The 20,210-nt window shown below is 33.3% G+C and overlaps 1 protein-coding gene across 1 annotated transcript; it reads right to left on the bottom strand.

Moving 5' to 3' along the window:
* Positions 1-740: 740 nt before the first annotated feature.
* On the bottom strand, positions 741-1,864 carry LOC139901989 (uncharacterized). The gene is made up of 2 exons (XM_071884648.1): positions 1,732-1,864; positions 741-1,618 (listed from the first exon to the last, which is right to left on the bottom strand). Exons 1-2 carry the CDS (start codon positions 1,862-1,864, stop codon positions 741-743), a joined length of 1,011 nt encoding a protein of 336 aa, XP_071740749.1.
* Positions 1,865-20,210: the final 18,346 nt, after the last annotated feature.

The following is a 20,210-nucleotide window of genomic DNA, read 5'->3' as shown; positions in this document are numbered from 1 at the left end:
CAACCTTTTGGTTGACACTTTAAAGCATGTTTATTCTCAGGTGTTAAAGAAATCTTTCGCTGTGCATTTGCTCATTTTAAAGATATTACTTGGAGTCTTTCATAGCATATTTCGAAGAACGTTGCATTCGAGTCATTGAGTTCATCAAAGATTATTATTAAATCAATTTATAGTTGGATAGTGGATATTATGAAATGGTATGCATGCCTGTCAATTTTCGATGTAAAGAAAGTTTGTCTTTTAAAAATGAATACAATGTTTGTAAAATGTATCATATAGAGGTCAAATACCTCGCAATGTAATCAACTATTGTGAATCGTTTATAATGTATATGAACGGGTCCTTTCATTGTACACGACATTTCTAGTGTGGTTCTTAAAACAGTCAGCGATATCATTGACCAGCACGATTTTCAGGCCATCGGGGTCGGTTACTCGCGAGAGAGCTACGTATAATTGACCATGACTGAATACAGGTTTAGGGAGATATAGGCCGACCAATTTCAACGATTGCCCTTGACTTTTGTTTATCGTCATCGCATAACATGGCCTCACTGGGAATTGTATTCGTTACATTACAAAGGGCTATTTTTGTTCTGTTGAAGTAAGGACAATTCTAGGTATTATTACCATTTTCCCTACATGTGATCCAGTGATGATTCTAGCTTGAAGAACAAACTTGTTAAAGTCGGTTATGATGAGGCGTGTTCCATTACACATGTCTGTGCTAGGACTGAGATTTCATAAAAGCATTATTGGCTGGCCTAGTTTTAGTTTCAGTTTGTGAGGAGGAACGCCCGGGAAATTTAGCTTGTTTAAGAATTCAACCGGATATGAATAGTGTTGGTTGATGTTGTCAGTTGAGCCCTTGCAAATTTCATCCGAGCTTTTAAATGTCATCTTTGCACCCTGCAATTTCTTGAACATATGCTTGTTGATTTCATCAGCATCATCATTCCGAGTTGTCAAAATAGCTCTTTCACGCAAATAGTCGTCATCTTCTTGCTTGTTGATGAAATCTGGAAATATGGTGTCCACGATTGCTTCAATGGGGGTTTTTTCAGATTTTATAATGAATTCATCGGGTATCTTTATCCATGTTGGTTCATCCTCACCGTCTTTACACAATGCGGGGACCTTACCTTCACCTACATTGAGGACCCATTTATTGAATTCGTGTTTGCGGGCATCAACGTGACCATCGGCTGTGTACTCGTTGACCCTCATAATACGTGAAAGCGCATGCAATTCACAATGTTGCCATAAATCTGATCTATTAATACACGCATGAACTACTTCTTGTCTCTTGCCTTTTGTTACTACGGGGAATATTTGTCTGAAGTCACCTCCCAATAAGATAGGCATACCACCAAATAACTTTAATCTGTTTGCATCATCTTTAGCTCCCAAAATATCTCTTAAAGTTTTGTCTAATGCTTCGAAAGCGAATCGTTGGGTCATTGGAGCCTCATCCCAAATAATTAATCTGGCCTCTTGGATAAGTGCTGCAAGGTGCGTCTTTTGTTTTATACCACATGTACTATTTTCCATAAGTTCCAGGGGGATCACAAATCGGCTATGGGCAGTCTGCCCGCCGGGTAATAGCAGTGACGCAATACCTGTGGTTTACAGGTCAGATGTGATGTAACTTGTGCATGAAATGAAAGGGCCTGTTTGTGTCAAATGTGAATAATATTGTGAAGATTAATAAATGGATGAATAATACGCGTACCTGACGATGCAACTGCAAGAACAATCAATCTTTCTGATCTCAATTTTGCGAGAACGGTGTTGTATAGGAATGTTTTCCCCGTACCTCCGGGACCGTATAAGAAAAAAAGTCCTCCTTTTTTCGGTAACTGCATGTATAACCCTTTGGTATATTGATAGTTGTTCTGGGTTGAGTGAGCTGAAGAGGTTCTCATGCAGTAAATGCATTTCTTTTATATTGTGGTTTAGCTCTTCTCGAATTAGACGGTTGTCCATTTGGGTTAGAATAGATGGGTCGGGTTGTGGTAGGTCGGGGTAATCATCCAGGGACTTTCCATTTCTATTTAATAAGCCTTGTAATTCAAACAAACAATAATTTTTAATTTATGCTTCGGTTAGGATTAGATCAGGAAAGTTAAATAATTTCCTTCTTTTATGCAAGATGTCGTCCGATAAAGCCTCCCAACTAGATTCCCATAGTTGTAGTGGTTTGCTTACGTTGCAAAAGAGTAACATAGTAACAAATAACTCGCGAAGTTGTACACCCGTAGCCCATATTTTTGCTTCTGAGATAGCCTCAGTCCATTCCTTATCGTCATTCACTAACCCATAGGCAAAGCAAGCGTCTTTAAACGTTGGGTGTAAAACACCGTTCACAGTACGTTGGTCTTCAAAAGAGCGGGGGCCCTTAACTATGTTTAGTAACATACGAAGGTAGTAACGTTCCCCCGATGTAGGATTTGAGTAGACAATGCGACCGATGCAGGTTCAAAGTTTTCTCGGGCTCCACATTTTAGCATCTTGATTCCATACATAATGTGTAGGGATTTTTGCATAAGTCAGTGTACGTGCAAAGTCATCTTCCTTGTTTAGTTCAAACCATTGTGTGAACATCGTTTCTTTAATACTTTCCCTTCGTAAAAGTGCAGGTAGCTTTTGTGAGTCATGGAGAGTTATCGATTGCTGGTTTGGGAGAAGACAACTTAATGACTGATGGTTTAGAATAGTGGATGTCAAAGGAAAACAGCCTCCAAACAGCCTCGCATGGAGATACATAACGATAATCTAAATAATTCCTTATCTCATCAACGTCAATAACCTTGTCTCCACTGGAATCATCACCGGGAATCATATTTTCTTGGATGACTATTGTTGCTCGATCAGGGCCCTTGTTTGAATACTTGAATAAATATTTGATTGCCCGAGATCGATTACACCACTCAACGTTGATATGGGCATTGTATTTTAGTAACAGGTACCTGTTGTAGGGGATAACGGGCCGTTGTCAAGTGAGGTGCTGTTTTTAGTAAACCCGACACCATTGTTTCGTCTCCTATAGTTAGCATATCCGTCCTCGTCAATTGTGGTTTCTGTATAATAGGGTTTGGGGAAATGTTTGGAACATTTCCTATCAATAATGCATGGAGCGTTCATGTGGAGGCCACCGCAAGGGCCGTGTAGCATGTACTCAGTAACAGCCCGAAACCCCTCCGAATCGTCTTTTTTAGATGGGATCTCAGCTGTGATGATGTCATCAATGGCAGCCGGTGTCTCGCATTTGTGAGCAGTGATCAACCATATTAGCATAAGTACATGTGGCAGGACCCGTTTCTAGAATTCAATGATATATATATCTGTTGATAGTTAAAGCTAAGGGGTATAAAATACTATTAAATTTTACTAGAAAAAACTATTAAATACGATACAATTTTACACAAGATATTTATTTATTTATAGAATGGATATACCTAAACCTTGCTACAACACTTATAGGCAGTGTATCTAATCGTACAGTAGTGTAGTTTTTAGTAAGTCCGGTTCGTCCACAGGGAATATTTTAAACAAAGCTTAACGCTATATTAGTTTTAATTTATAAAAATACAAATATATAAATAAGTAATATTATTATTATAAAGGGGGGTTTTTACCGTTTAATGACCGATTTGTCGATTTTTAAAACTTTAGTCGCAGTTAAAACCTAATGTAAAATATTAAATAAATAAAAGACTTAATTTAAAGCGTAAAGTAAATAACGATAATGAAATTACGATAAATAAAAGTGCGATGAAATATAATAATTAAAAAGTGCGTTAATTAAAAGTGTAATTAAATACAATGACAATAAATAAAAGTGCGATAATTAGAAGTGCAATTAAATATAAAATAAAGGAAATTAAATTTGAAATAAAAGAATTATGCTTATTTAAACTTCCGTAATCATGATGTTTGACGTGTTGATTTTAGTTTTATGCCCATGGGTTAATTGTCCTTTGTCCTGGATTATTTAATATGTCCGTCTGGTTTTTGTCCATAACAGTCCATCAGTCATAAATATAAAGTGCGAGTGTCCTCGTCAAATTATCCTTATACCCGAAGTTAAATATTCCAACTAATTGGGGACTTAAACTGTAACAAGGTTTTATTACTTTGTTTAATAATTACACTAGGATATCGACTGTGTGTAACCCAAGGTTTTAATACTTTGTTATCAATTATGCCAAGTGTCCTTGTACATAATTTCACCCCTGTTTTAATAATTCCATAGACTATTAATCCATTCCCGTGTCCGGTTAAATGAACGATTATTCGTACATATAAATACCCCGCCCATCGTGTCCGATCGAGTGTATATGGTTATTTATGGGTACGTCCAATTTTAAATATTTATATTAAAATTAACAAACTATCATTTAGTTAAACAAATATAAAGCCCATTAATAGCCCATAGTCTAATTTTCACAAGTGTCGTTCTTTTGTCCAAACCTCAATTATGGTACAAAGCCCAATTACCCAATTTTAGTAATTAGCCCAACATCATGATTACTTCGTTTTAAATAAGCATAATAATAACTTAGCTACGAGACATTAATGTAAAAAGGTTGAACATAACTTACAATGATTAAAAATAGCGTAGCATTACACGGACATAATTTCGACTTACACCCTTACAACATTCGCTAACATACCCTTATTATTAGAAATTAAAATTAAAATTAAAATATAAATTATATATATATATATATATATATATATATTTATATAGATAGAGAGGATGGATATATGGATATTTAAAACGTCGAAGTGCGCTGGCTTTTATAGGCATTTTTGTCCAGGGAGACTCCGCGAGTCGCGTCCTTTTTGGCCTTCAAACTCCGCAACTCGCGAAGTTTGTTTCTACAGCTCATCTCATTTTGGAACCTTTCTTGCTGACTGTTTTAATATATAAATATAATATAAATATAATTTATATAATTAATTATATATTATATTATATTATATTTATATACATAGTTAACTTGTAATTTTTAGTCCATTGCGTCGAGCGTTGAGAGTTGACTCTGGTCCCGGTTCCGTATTTTCGAACCTCCTTGTGTACAATTTAATATCTTGTACTTTGCGTTTTGAATCTTGTACTCTTGTAATTCTGAGACGTTTCTTATCAATAATTGGAACCTCTTTGATTGTATTTTGTACTTTTGAGCTTTTTGGTCGTTTGCGTCTTCAATTCGTCGAATCTGTCTTTTATCTTCACCTTTTATTATTTAAACGAATATCACTTGTAAATAGAACAATTGCAACTAAAAGCTTGTCTTTCTTGAGGAATAATGCTATGAAATATATGTTCGTTTTTAGCATTATCAAATATTCCCACACTTGAGCGTTGCTTGTCCTCAAGCAATATAGTCTTGAAATATACTAGAATCACTTCTTTATTCTTCACACTTTGTACATCAGTGATTTCTATACGGCGGTATAAACAATGGTAGTAATGATGTGGTTTACAGTCTCACATGACTTATGAAATTTAGATCCATTAAGGAAATTAGATCTTTATGAAAACATTTGATCTTTTGAAAATTCATTCTAGCTTTTACCCTAGCTAAGTTTTCTGGAATAACCCTTCACCTGTGTTTGCAAATTATTTTTGTGGATTTAGTGGGTTTCAGATTTGAAAATTTTAGCTCAAAACTTGTGGTTTTGTGTCACCCACTTGCTAACCTTGTATTAGGAAAGCAACACGTCCAGTATACTTGCTCCGTATATTACCTTTCGGTAAACTACCATCCGGTTATAAAGGAAAGCGTTGAACAAGCAACTGTTAAGGCAATGTCCCCTGACATGCTTTTAATTATGGTCTATAACGTGTCGGACGCAATTACTATCCTTTGTAGGAGCAATAGTAAAGCTCACCCTTATAATTTTTCGGTCTGGCACAAGGTCCTGTCTTTGCCCATGCTATGAAACCACCATTCTTACGGTTAACACCCGAATTGGTTCAGGTGACCTAATGAATTCCAGGTGAATTCCTAGGATTTTACGTTCAATGGTAATGAACGCATTGAAAATGGGTTTTTACAAAACAAATCGGTTTTAATTTGATCAAAATATTTTCTCGTTCAAGCTCGAGTTTAGATATCATTGAATTCCATGAGTTTGAATTCTCAATCTTTAAGGTCAATCTCAAGGATTGAGTAATATCAGTCTTAAAAGCTGATTTTTGATCTTTTAAGGAGATTATCCTTTCTGGGGATCTGATTCATTAGTCTTATCAAGCTAATTTGCACGGTGCCCCCCCATTGTACGAGATAAATCCTTCTCATGGTTAGGATAAATCTGACCACTTGGCGACCCTATTTTATGCTGAGGTCCGTAGATTTCCTGCTGATTTTAGAGATGACTTTTCTAGGTTTTTCGTCAACCTACAGCTGGTCTGGACGACAACTTCATGACCTAAATCAAGAAGCGCGTTTCTTTTTCGGAAGACTTTACTTCCTTTTAATGATGGAATTGATTCATCGTGTAGATCCATCTTTCTTACAGTAAATCGGGTAAAACTGTTTAGTTTAGTCCAAAGCAAAAGTATCTTTAATTATTTGTTACAGAAATATGTGACATATGTTTAAAATAACTTGATAAATTTTCCCACACTTGGCTTTTATTTTCCTTTTTATTGTCCTCTATTCCATTTTAAATGAATTCTAACATTTTGGTTTGTTTCTCAATTTATGTCCTTTCCGAGGTAACAATAATTTCGGTGTTAACACCTAGTTTTATCGTTCATAAATATGTATAAACATGATTTTAAATTCATTTAATTGAAAATTTTGAAAATTTTTACTAGAATTGGGTAGTCAGTATATAAGACTAGGGCTGTTCTTTATTATCAGAGAGCACTAGATTCTAATACAACTACTGCTTTACTAGTATTTCTAATGGTAACCAAGTGTTTAAAGTAAAAATTTTTAAAATCCGAAAGAATTTAACCCCTTCCCATACTTAAGATCTTGCAATGCCCTTATTTGCAAGAAATCAGTAACAATTTAAATTATTGAGGGTGATTAGCGTAGAAAAATGATTAAATTTTACCAAAGTTTCCAAACATATTGTAGTTTGTTTTCTGAATGATAAATGGTGCATATCATTTGTTCATTCCGTCTTGTTGTTACATCACATATATTTTGCATCTTGTCGTCAAAATTAGTTGCTTTTGCTGAACTTAATGCCAGTCTTTAAAAATGCGTTGTTTTACCCTGTTGTGTACATAAGATAAACTGCAAACATATATACATATTTTTGAAGTTTGGTATATTACCCCACATTCAAAAATTATTAAAATCTAATAATAAAAGTTAGAAAATTATAAAAACTATTACAATATTAACATAAGTGTTAAATGTAGTAACATTACAAAAATAAATAAAACTAAATAAACTAGGGTTGATACTGATACCAGTAGGGGTTCCATGCATAACCGTATGTGTTATAAAATGCTTCAGCTGGGTTATAAGTAGGATACGGTGGTTGGATCTCTATAGACCAGGGAGGGAATACGTGCTTTGGAGTAGGAATATAGTGTCTACCTATATGTTGGCAATGAGCTATGATGTGGTTTTGATGAACTTGCCAATCTTCAAATGCTCGATGTCTAGCATTTTCATATTCTTATGAAGCTATAAACCTTTGCATTTCTGTCATTTCATTTCCCCTCCCACATTACCTGGCTGTTGATTTCTCTCAACCTGTGGATGTCTTCTATTATATTGTACTGCGGCGTTATTTCGCCTCTTTAAAACCTTAGCACCATGATATACATTTAAACCAATTGTATCGTGGGGTTCTGGTTCTTCGATTAATAATCCCCCCCGACTTATATCCACATCGAGATACTCAGCAATTAATGTAATAAATATACCACCTCCTATTATACTGTGCGGTCTCATCCCCCTAACCATAGCTGATAAATAATAACCCACACAATAAGGTATACTTACAGCGCTTTGTGGGTCTCGAATACACATGTGGTAAAATAAATCTTGCTCATTTACCTTTTCCTTATTTTTACCTCGCTGTGTAATCGAGTTCGCTAGAAACCTATGAATTACTCTTAACTCAGCTCTATCTATATCTAAATAAGAGTAATTTCCCCCTTTAAATCGGTGATGGCTAGTCATTTGACTCCATACACCATGCGTATCAAAATTTTCATCAATCTTCCTACCATTTAATATCAACCCTCGACAATCGGCAGATGCTAGCTCCTCAGGCATATATATACGTAAGGCCTGAGCCACGTCTAGTAGAGACATGTGGCGCATCGAACCTCCTAACAAAAATCTAATAAAAGTTCGATCGGTTAAACTAGCTACCCGATCATTTATTTCTATACTATACAATAATTCTTCACACCATACTTTATATACAGGTCTACGCATGTTGAATAATTGTACCCAATCGTTAAAAGTAGAATTACCATACCTCTGTGTAAGTAATTCTCTAATCCGTTCGCCTAATCCTACTGCTTCTAACGGTTCTCATTCTATTACCCTAGGTACTTCAACAGCTTTAGAATGAAGAGTGTGCAAGCTCCTTTGGTATTTTGGGTAATCTATCCAACGTCTGTCTAATCTCAAGTTCGGGTGCAAATCTTCCACGTGCATATCTGAAAATGTCATAACTGGATGAGGTATATCTTGTTTGTAATAGTTATCAACATCCAATTGTTCCGCATTCTCAGGAGGAGCAATGCGAGCTTGGGATGAAGATTCACCCCTTTCAGTCTGCAAAACACATCAAACACAATTTTTGTGCATCCAAATATGCATTAGTGTTAGCAAAATCATCAATCAAAATAATTACAATGACATGTTCAATTTATATCAAACTTATGCTCATTTTCATATTTTTATCAAATCTACACTTTTTCAAATAAGCATATACGAAAATGTTCGCCAAGTTCATAAGCATTCAACTCAAATAACATGTCAAAATAATCATTATTAGCAATTAAACAAGTTTCAAATGGCATTATCTCTCAAAAATCAAGTTCATGAATTTTAGACTTGAAAAATTCCACTTTAATTCTCAAAAATCTTGTTTAGGCTCAAAGTTTGGATCATTTAACTACCTAAACATGTTACACTACTTAATTTAGCAATAATTCATGACAAAAATCGGCCATAACCTGTTTATATCAAAAAGCCCCAATTTTGCTCAAGAACACAAACCCTAGATTACTCAAAATTCGAAGTTTAAGGCTTCTAATCATGTTAAATAGCATCACTCTAGGTTATACAAGCATAATACACAAGTAATTTAAGCATAATTACACTAAAAAGCATCAAAATTGAATTGGGAATAAAATTGCTCAAGAACACTAAATTTTCGGATTAAAGGGTGTTTTGGTGTAGAAATTTACCGTTTTCCTTGAGTAATTCCTTGATAGCATTCTTCTCAACATGATTTTGTGAAAGATTTGATGAAAAATGGTGAAAAATTTCGAATTTGGGAGTGGTTTTGTGTGTATTTTCGCAGTATTTTGGGATGTTTATGTGTTGGGGACTGTCTGATCGATCGAGTTATATTTTTTTTTCTAGAATTTTGGTCCTCCGCGAGTCGCGGGGTTTGCATTTTTTTTTTTATAAAAACCTTAACTTATAAAATAATTAATTAATTAATTTTAAAATTTTGTTTCCCTTGTTATTTAGGACGAGGTCGTTTCGAAACGATGTCCTAGTCCATCCCTCGACAAAATTTTAAAATTTGTCTATTTAAAGCGCGGTTTTAAAAGCAAAGATTTTTGGGTTTTTTAATATTTTTGGCATACTTTAATTCAATAAGATTAAAAATAATGATAATAAAAGTTCTCGTCCCTCCCTCGGGTAAAGCAATTTCGGCTCAACGACCTAGTCTTCAACTTACGACGAATTTTAAAAATCATATTTTTAACTTAGCGAAATAAAGTAAATTTTTGTTTTTAAATTCACACCAAACTTAAATTTAAAATGCATAAAATTAAAAATTCACACCAAACTTAATTAAAAATTCATATTATAAATTCACAACAAACTTAAATTATATTTTTGTTTTTATACATACAAACTTATATTAAAAATATTAATTTTCCAAATATTTACAATTTTAAAAGTTTACAATATTTATTTAATATTAATTTATTAATTTTTTAAAAACATGGTAAAAATAAAATTAAAAATCTTTTTGGCTTTTATCCCACTTTAATCAATCAAATATTATCAAAAATATACGCCCCTCTTTTCGGTAAAGTAATTTCGGTTCATTGACCTAATTTAACTCATGACAAATTTTTGAAATATTTTAGGTTGATTGATTAAAGATATTTATACCTTAAGAATAAACGTTAAATTTCGCAGTGATGTAATAAATTTTTGTATGATATCAATAATTTCGGTCGCAAGACCTAATTTCATCGAATACCAATTTAATACTTTATAGCGAACAAATTAGCGTTTATTATCAAAAGGTTAAAAATAAAAATAAAAATAAAAACTGTACAAACTTACCTGTGAAATATATTCTTAGTGATATGCTCTAGCCCACTCATAAGATAGTCGGACTAATTGATTTTCCATGGCTACATAGGCGTAACCTTGAGCATTTAATGTTTTTTCTTCTAAACATATGAACGGTCCATCTCTGCATAAAGTAACAAATTCGGTGTTTGAATAAGTTTGATTATTTGAACATTTACCTTCGTGTGACCATTTTCCGCATTTGTGACATTTTTCAAGGTGTCGTGCTCTCCTTTTCGCTGCGTATTTTGATTTTCCTTTACCAAATTGTAACTTATTATCTTCGCATCTGGATTCTTTTCTTACTCCGTCCAATTTACCTCTGATTAATGATACTATTTCACTTGGAAGTGTATCATTATTACGTTTAGTGATCAAAGCGTGTACCATTAGACCATGGTTTAGTTCACAGGAAGTCTTCATCTCGTAAATCCTAAAAAAATAAAAAATTTAGAATGGGGGGAGAAGACTAGTTCTTTTGGGTCTGCTAGGGAAAGACCATTCGGGTTCCATTTTCGAGAACTACACGAAAACAGAAAATCTAACTCTAACAGAAATACATATTATCCTTTAAAGACTTGATTCTCCCCACACTTAGTTAGCTGTGGTATCGAAATTGTGATTAACTTCGTTGTCGACTTCCATCGGACAATCTATGTAGTGTTTAACTCTGTGACCATTAACTTTAAATTCAATCCCATTTGAATTTATTAATTCTACTGTTCCGTATGGGAAAACTCTTTTGACTATGAATGGTCCAGACCATCTTGATTTCAATTTTCCAGGAAATAGCTTGAATCGTGAATTGAAAAGAAGAACTCTATCTCCTTCTTTAAGTTCTTTTGAACTTCTGATTCTTTTATCATGCCATTTCTTCGTTCTTTCCTTATAGATTAACAAATTTTCGTATGCTTCATGTCTTAATTATTCTAATTCGTTTAATTGACTTAACCGTAGACGTCCGGCTTCATGTAAATCAAGATTACATGTCTTCAAAGCCCAAAATGCTTTGTGTTCAATTTCTACTGGAAGATGACATGCTTTTCCGTAAACGAGTCTGAAAGGTGTGGTTCCAATTGGAGTTTTGCAGGCTGTTCTAAAAGCCCAGAGTGCATCCTCCAATTTAATGGACCATTCCTTCGGATTTGATCCTACGGTTTTCTCTAGAATACGTTTTAAAGCTCGGTTGGTATTTTCAACTTGTCCACTTGTTTGTGGATGATATGCGGTGGAGATTTTATGAGTTACTCCATATCTTTTAAGAACTTTCTCAAGTTGATTATTACAAAAATGAGTTCCCCGATCACTTATTAAAGCTTTCGGTGTTCCAAACCTTGCAAAAAGATGTTTTAAAAAGTTGACTACAACTCGTGCATCGTTAGTTGGGAGAGCTTGTGCTTCCGCCCATTTAGATACATAATCAATGGCTACGAGAATGTAGAGATTATTATGAGATTTCGAAAATGGACCCATAAAGTCAATACCCCAAATGTCAAATACTTCACATACTTGAATAATATTTTGTGGCATTTCATCACGTTGACTTATTTTTCCGGCTCTTTGACAAGCATCACAGGATTTGCAAAGAAGGTGTGCATCTTTGTAAATTGTAGGCCAATAGAATCCAGCATCATAAACTTTTCTTGCTGTTAGTTGAGGCCCATAATGCCCTCCTGTTGGTCCTGTGTGACACTGGTTTAAAATTTTACTAGCTTCATCTCTGAATACACATCGGCGTATTATTCCATCTGGACAACTTTTAAACAAATGTGGATCTTCCCAGAAATAGTGTTTTATATCACTGAAGAATTTCTTTCGTTTTTGGTACGACAATCCTTTTTCAAGGAATCCACATACTAAGTAGTTTGCATAGTCTGCAAACCATGGAATTTCATTATAATCTATCTTCAATAGATATTCATCAGGAAAGTTTTCTTGTATGGCCGATTCATTTAGAACTTCTAATTCGGGATTTTCAAGACGAGAAAGATGATCAGCGGCGAGATTTTCTGCTCCTCTTTTATCTCGGATTTCAATATCGAACTCTTGTAAGAGTAAGATCCAACGGATTAATCTTGGTTTGGAATCTTGTTTCGAAAATAGGTATCTAAGAGCAGAATGGTCGGTATAGACCACCGTTTTAGCTAGAACGAGATATGAACGAAATTTGTCAAAAGCAAAGACAATAGCAAGGAGTTCTTTTTCAGTAGTTGTGTAGTTCGTTTGTGCTCCTTGTAACGTCTTACTAGCATAATATATAGGTTGAAATCGTTTTTCAATCCTTTGACCTAAAACGGCTCTCATTGCAAAATCACTTACATCGCACATTAGTTCAAACGGTAGATTCCAATTTGGTGTTATCATGATCGGCGCATTAGTGAGTTTTTCTTTAAGAATATTAAAAGATTTGATACATTCATCTGAAAAGATGAATGGAGCATCCTTTTCTAGGAGTTTATTCATAGGAGTGGCAATTTTAGAAAAATCTTTTATGAAACGTCGGTAAAAACCGGCATGCCCTAGAAAACTCCTAACTCCTCTAACATTGGTGGGATGTAGAAGTTTAGCAATTACATCTACTTTAGCTCTATCCACTTCAATTCCTTCCTTTGAGATTTTATGTCCAAGAACGATGCCTTCTTTAACCATGAAATGGCATTTCTCCCAATTAAGTACTAGATTTGATTGTTCGCATCTAATAAGCATTCGTTCAAGATTAACTAAACATGATTCAAATGTATCACCGAAGACTGAAAAGTCATCCATGAAAACTTCCATGCATTCTTCTATCATGTCGTGAAAAATCGCCATCATGCACCTTTGAAAGGTTGCAGGGGCGTTGCAAAGTCCAAATGGCATGCGTTTGTAAGCAAAAGTACCATAAGGACACGTGAATGTGGTTTTCTCTTGGTCCTCGGGTGCTATTGGAATTTGAAAATATCCGAAAAAACCATCAAGAAAATAATAATAACTATTTTCGGCTAATCTTTCCAACATTTGATCAATAAAAGGTAAGGGAAAGTGATCTTTTCTGGTGGCGTCATTTAATTTTCTATAATCAATACACACACGCCATCCTGTTACAGTCCTAGTAGGAATAAGCTCATTTTTCTCATTTGTAATGACAGTCATGCCACCCTTCTTAGGCACGCATTGAACTGGGCTTACCCATGGAGTATCAGAAATTGGATAAATTAAACCTGCATCTAGCAGTTTAATAATTTCTTTCTTAACTACATCTTGCATATTAGGATTTAGTCTTCATTGGCGTTGCACATACTTTTTATGACCTTCTTTCATAAGGATTTTATGTGTGCAATACGAAGGACTTATTCCTTTAATATCATGAATCTTCCATGCAATGGCTGGTTTATGAGCTTTCAACACAGAAATGAGTTGTGATTTTTCATTTTCAGTAAGAGAAGATGATATTATTACAGGTAATTCAGATTCACCATGTAAATAAGCGTATTCCAAATGGTTTGGAAGTGGCTTTAACTCTAGTGTCGGTGGTTCTTCTATCGATGATTTATATCGATATCTGTCTTCTTCTTTTAACATTTGAATTTCTTCTGTTGTTGGTTCATATCCATTAGCAATTAGTGTAGCTAACATTTCAGTTTCATCAATTGGTTTAGTACCTTCTTCTAAAGAACATTCTCCTGTTCCTTGTAATTTTGGAAATTCTTCTAACAATTCTGCATGTGAATCTATAGTTTGAATATAATAGCATGTATCATCTGCAGATTGCGGTTGTTGCATTGCTTTATCAACTGAAAAGGTAACACTCTCGTCCTCTATACTTAGGGTCAGTTTCTTACCAAACACGTCTATCATTGCTTTAGCCGTGTTTAAGAATGGTCTTCCTAATATGAGAGGAACTTGAGAATCTTCTTCCATGTCCAGAACAACAAAATCTACTGGAAATACTAAAGTACCAACTTTAACTAGCATGTTCTCCATTATCCCTCTAGGATATTTTATTGATCGATCGGCTAGTTGTATACTTATTCGTGTTGGTTTCAATTCTCCAAGGTCTAGTTTAGTGTATAGTGAATACGGCATTAAATTTATACTAGCACCTAAGTCTGCCAATGCTTCTATTGAACTAAGACTACACAGAAAACATGGAATTGTGAAACTTCCTGGATCAGATAATTTTTCTGGTATCTTATTCAACAGCACTGCTGAACAATTAGCATTCATAGTAACAGCAGAGAGTTCTTCCATTTTCTTTCTATTCGAGATTAGATCTTTCAGGAATTTAGCATATCTAGGCATTCCTGAAATCACATCAATGAAAGGAAGATTGACATTTATTTGTTTAAACATATCCAAGAATTTGGATTGCTCGGCTTCAAGTTTTTCTTTTTTCATTTTACTCGGGTAAGGAAGTGGTGGTTGGTATGGTTTAACATAAGGTTTAGCCTTAACTGTGTTATCTTCATTAACCTTTTCAACTACCGGTTCTTTTTCCTTATCTTGCTCAGGTTGTGGTTCTTGTGGAGTAGGAATAGCTTCATCAGAAATTACAGGTATTTCAGGTGGTTTAAGTGTTGTACCACTTCTTGTGGTAATGGCTTTAGCTGTTTCATTCCGGGGGTTAGCATTTGTATCACTAGGTAAACTTCTCGATTTTCTTTCACCTATTAACCTTGCTAGGTTACTTACTTCTTGTTCCAGATTTTGAATAGAAACTTGTTGATTTCTAAATGCTTGAGCATTTTGTTCATTGGTTTGTTTCTGAGATGTGAAAAACTGCGTTTGAGTTTCAACTAGCTTTGTCATCATATCTTCTAAATTTGACTTTTTATCATCGGGTTGTGGTGGTTTGTTTTGAAAATTAGGTCTTTGCTGGTTGTAAGTATTGTTGGATACTTGTTGATTGCTAGGACCTTGTTGGTTGTTGTATGGAACATTTCGGTTATAATTCTGGTTTTGATTGTAAATTGGTCTTGGCGGTTGATAATTATTCTGATAATTATTTCCAGGCCTTTGGTTTATGTATGAAATATTCTCTCTTTGTTCCATTGTTAGTTCAATACTGAGACAATCTTTTGTCAAATGTGGTCCTCCACACTGCTCACAACTAATTCGTATTGAATGTATATCCTTAGTCATCTTTTCCATTCGTCTCTCGACAGCATCTATCTTTGCGAAAATGGAATCTAAGTCATGGCTAGAATCGGCTCTAGCTGCTTTAGATGATCTAACGATGTCTTTTTCTTGGTGTCACTCATGTGAGTGGGAAGCAGTGTTATCAATAATTTTGTAAGTATCAGTTTTGGTTTTCTTCATAATGGAACCACCAGCTGCTATATCTATGTCTTTTCTTGTAGTGATGTCGCATCCTTGGTAGAATATTTATACTATTTGACAGGTGTCTAAACCATATTGCGGACATCCTCTTAATAACTTTCCAAATCTTGTCCACGCCTCATATAGAGTTTCGTTTGGTTTCTGTGTGAACGTAACAATTTCTCCTTGAAGTCTTACGGCTTTAGATGCCGGAAAGAATTGTTTAAGAAATTTTTCAACTAAAACGTCCCATGTATCAATCGCCCTTCAGGTAACGATTCCAACCAATCTTTGGCTTCTCCCTTTAAAGTCCAGGGAAATAACATGAGATATGTCTATTCATCCTCAACTTCTCGGATTTTAAATAGTGTGCAGATCCTATTAAAGGTACGAAGATGTTCATTTGGATCTTCCTTCGGCGCACCACTAAATTGGCATTGATTAGTCACCATATGTAGAATTTGTCCTTTGATTTCATAATCTGGCGCATTAATGTCAGGATGAGTAATTGCGTGACCTTGGCCAGTGCGTTTAGCTGGCATTCGGTCTTCCATACTTAAAGGTTCCAGATTCTCCATAATTGAATTTGTTGAATCTGAATCACTAGAGGATTCTGATTTAATGGTTCGTTCCTCAACAATCTCTATTTGAATGATTGGTGGTTCCGGAGGAAAAATTAATGGTTCAGGATCTATGAATCGTCCCTGAATATTCTCCGGATTCTCAATTGTGAGGTCGGGTTCAAAAAATGAATTATCGGAAATTTGAATTGGAGTACTTGGTCGACTGGATGATGATTCTAAAGGAAAATCAACGGCGACAATATTTGCTAGATGTCTTGATCTGGTTACAGGTGGTGAACGTACAAAAGGTGGTGAACGTCTTGCTCGGTGCATTCACTGAATATCCTATTAGTTTTTAAAAGGAAAGAAAAATTATATAAGTTATCCAATTAATAGACTTTTCTGATTTTGCCCACGTTTCGAATAGCCAAAAGATGCAGCAGAGGGGCCGGATTCGTTTGGTCTCAATATAATTGAGTACTGTTTGGCTCCAATAACCCGGTCCACGTACAAATCCAACTATTACTACGAACCAGAAAATTTTGATGTCTATCAATTTAACCACTTAAAATAAATTTTCGTAATTTTAAGAAATTTAGATAAGAAGTAGAAAAAAAATTCTAAGTCCTAAAAACTAGAATGACGATAAATAAGAAAGAAAAAGAGCGCGTCGAAAAATGTCGAAAAAGAAAAGGGTTGAAAAATAAAAAAGGCGTCGAAAATAAGAAAAAAAAAATGACTTATGAAACTTTAAAACACTCGACTAACCCAACCTTATTACTATCACTAACTTAAAATTAAAATTGCAAATTGAGATTACTAATTGGAGTGATAATTGATACATAGGTAAAAGGCGTCGAAAAATAAAAATAAGAAAGTAGTGCGTTGAAACTTAAAAAAGAACTAAAAACTAAGAATTAAAAGTTGCGTCTAAAAATATTAAAGCTTAAAAGTAAAACTATATCCCAAATGGCAATAACTTAAAAAGGTACTAAAACTTAAAAAGGCGTCGCAAAATTCTAAAGCACCTAAATCTTAGTCTAAAGAAAAAGCACTTAAAGGATTTTACGGCAAAGCCTAAAAATCTAGAAATAAAAATAACTATGGCAAAAAAAACTATATTTAAAACTAAATACGAACGAAAAATACAAAAAATTACGCTAAAACAATTAAAAAGGGACAAAATATAAAAATATACTAAAAGTTGCAAAATGTACAATTTTTATAAAAATATTATTTTTATATTATTTATTTTATAAAACTATTAATTTTATAAACTAATTAAACTAATTAAACTAAATAATACAAATAATAAATAAACTAAACTAAATAATATAATATATATAACCTAATTAGGGTTAAAGTAAAAATAAAATAATTAAACTCCGTAATTAATGCTGATTAGGGTTCTGTGTGACCTGTCAGAGAGACCTCCGCGAGTCGCGTGACACTTAGCTGGAAAACTCCGCAAGTCGCGGGATTTGTAAATTCAAACGTGTACCAGGCTTTACTTCGACAGGTTCCGTTTTTAATATATTTTTTATTTTCTGTTTAAATATTTATATAAAATATTTATAAAAACTTAATAAAACTTATATTTTTTTAAAAAAATAAGATACTTTATAATTTTATAAAAATCTTAAAAATAGATTTATATATATATATTTTTTTCGTTTGGTTTTTAATTTTTTTATGTTTTAAATAAAAACAAAATATTTAAATAAAACTTATATTTTTATAAAATAAAAATAAAGAAACTTTATAAAACTTAAATATTTAACAAACTCTTAAAAATATATAAATTTTTTGTTTTTCTTTTTATATTTTTGAATTTTTAAAACGTATTTTTACAAAAGCGTATATTTTTTTTATAAAAGTAAACTAAAAATAAAAATCTTTTTTTATATAGCGTTGCGCTTCTGGATTTTAAGCTAGATTTCGATCCCCGGCAGCGGCGCCAAAAATACTTGATAGTTAAAGCTAAGAGGTATAAAATACTATTAAATTTTACTAGAAAAAACTATTAAATACGATACAATTTTACACAAGATATTTATTTATTTATAGAATGGATATACCTAAACCTTGCTACAACACTTATAGGCAGTGTACCTAATCGTACAGTAGTGTAGTTTTTAGTAAGTCCGGTTCGTCCACAGGGAATCTTTTAAACAAAGCTTAACGCTATATTAGTTTTAATTTATAAAAATACAAATATATAAATAAGTAATATTATTATTATAAAGGGGGGTTTTTACCGTTTAATGACCGGTTTGTCAATTTTTAAAACTTTAGTCGCAATTAAAACCTAATGTAAAATATTAAATAAATAAAAGACTTAATTTAAAGCGTAAAGTAAATAACGATAATGAAATTGCGATAAATAAAAGTGCGATGAAATATAATAATTAAAAAGTGCGTTAATTAAAAGTGCAATTAAATACAATGAAAATAAATAAAAGTGCGATAATTAGAAGTAAAATTAAATATAAAATAAAGGAAATTAAATATGAAATAAAAGAATTATGCTTATTTAAACTTCCGTAATCATGATGTTTGACGTGTTGATTTTAGTTTTATACCCATGGGTTAATTGTCCTTTGTCCTGGATTATTTAATATGTCCATCTGGTTTTTGTCCATAACAGTCCATCAGTCATAAATATAAAGTGCGAGTGTCCTCGTCAAATTATCCTTATACCTGAAGTTAAATATTCCAACTAATTGGGGACTTAAACTGTAACAAGGTTTTATTACTTTGTTTAATAATTACACCAGGATATCGACTGTGTGTAACCCAAGGTTTTAATACTTTGTTATCAATTATGCCAAGTGTCCTTGTACATAATTTCACCCCTGTTTTAATAATTCCATAGACTATTAATCCATTCCCGTGTCCGGTTAAATGAACGATTATTCGTACATATAAATACCCCACCCATCGTGTCCGATCGAGTGTATATGGTTATTTATGGGTACGTCCAATTGTAAATCTTTATATTAAAATTACAAACTATCATTTAGTTAAACAAATATAAAGCCCATTAATAGCCCATAGTCTAATTTCCACAAGTATCGTTCTTTTGTCCAAACCTCAATTATGGTACAAAGCCCAATTACCCAATTTTAGTAATTAGCCCAACATCATGATTACTTCGTTTTAAATAAGCATAATAATAACTTAGCTACGAGACATTAATGTAAAAAGGTTGAACATAACTTACAATGATTAAAAATAGCGTAGCGTTACACGGACAGAATTTCGACTTACACCCTTACAACATTCGCTAACATACTCTTATTATTAGAAATTAAAATTAAAATTAAAATTAAAATATAAATTATATATATATATATATATATATATATATATATATATATATATATATATATATATATATATATATATATATATATATATATATATATATATATTTACGTATATAGATAGAGAGGATGGATATATGGATATTTAAAACGTCGAATTGCGCTGGCTTTTATAGGCATTTTTGTCTAGGGAGACTCTGCGAGTCGCGGCCTTTTTGGCCTTCAAACTCCGCAACTCGCGGAGTTTGTTTCTACAGCTCATCTCATTTTGGAACCTTTCTTGCCGACGGTTTTAATATATAAATATAATATAAATATAATTTATATAATTAATTATATATTATATTATATTTATATACATAGTTAACTTGTAATTTTTAGTCCGTTGCGTCGAGCGTTGAGAGTTGACTCTGGTCCCGGTTCCGGATTTTCAAACGTCCTTGCGTACAATTTAATATCTTGTACTTTGCGTTTTGAATCTTGTAC

The sequence above is a fragment of the Rutidosis leptorrhynchoides genome, chromosome 3 (genome assembly GCF_046630445.1).
Source record: "Rutidosis leptorrhynchoides isolate AG116_Rl617_1_P2 chromosome 3, CSIRO_AGI_Rlap_v1, whole genome shotgun sequence".
NCBI lineage: Eukaryota > Viridiplantae > Streptophyta > Magnoliopsida > Asterales > Asteraceae > Rutidosis > Rutidosis leptorrhynchoides.
This window is presented reverse-complemented; position numbering and strand designations above follow the sequence as displayed.

Excerpts from the sequence above, each read along its gene's own strand:
- LOC139901989 (XM_071884648.1), bottom strand. The coding sequence starts at position 1,864 with ATGCAGTTACCGAAAAAAGGAGGACTTTTTTTCTTATACGGTCCCGGA. Across the intron at positions 1,619-1,731 it reads TCTTGCAGTTGCATCGTCAG|GTATTGCGTCACTGCTATTA; the intron begins GTACGCGTATTA and ends TGTAAACCACAG.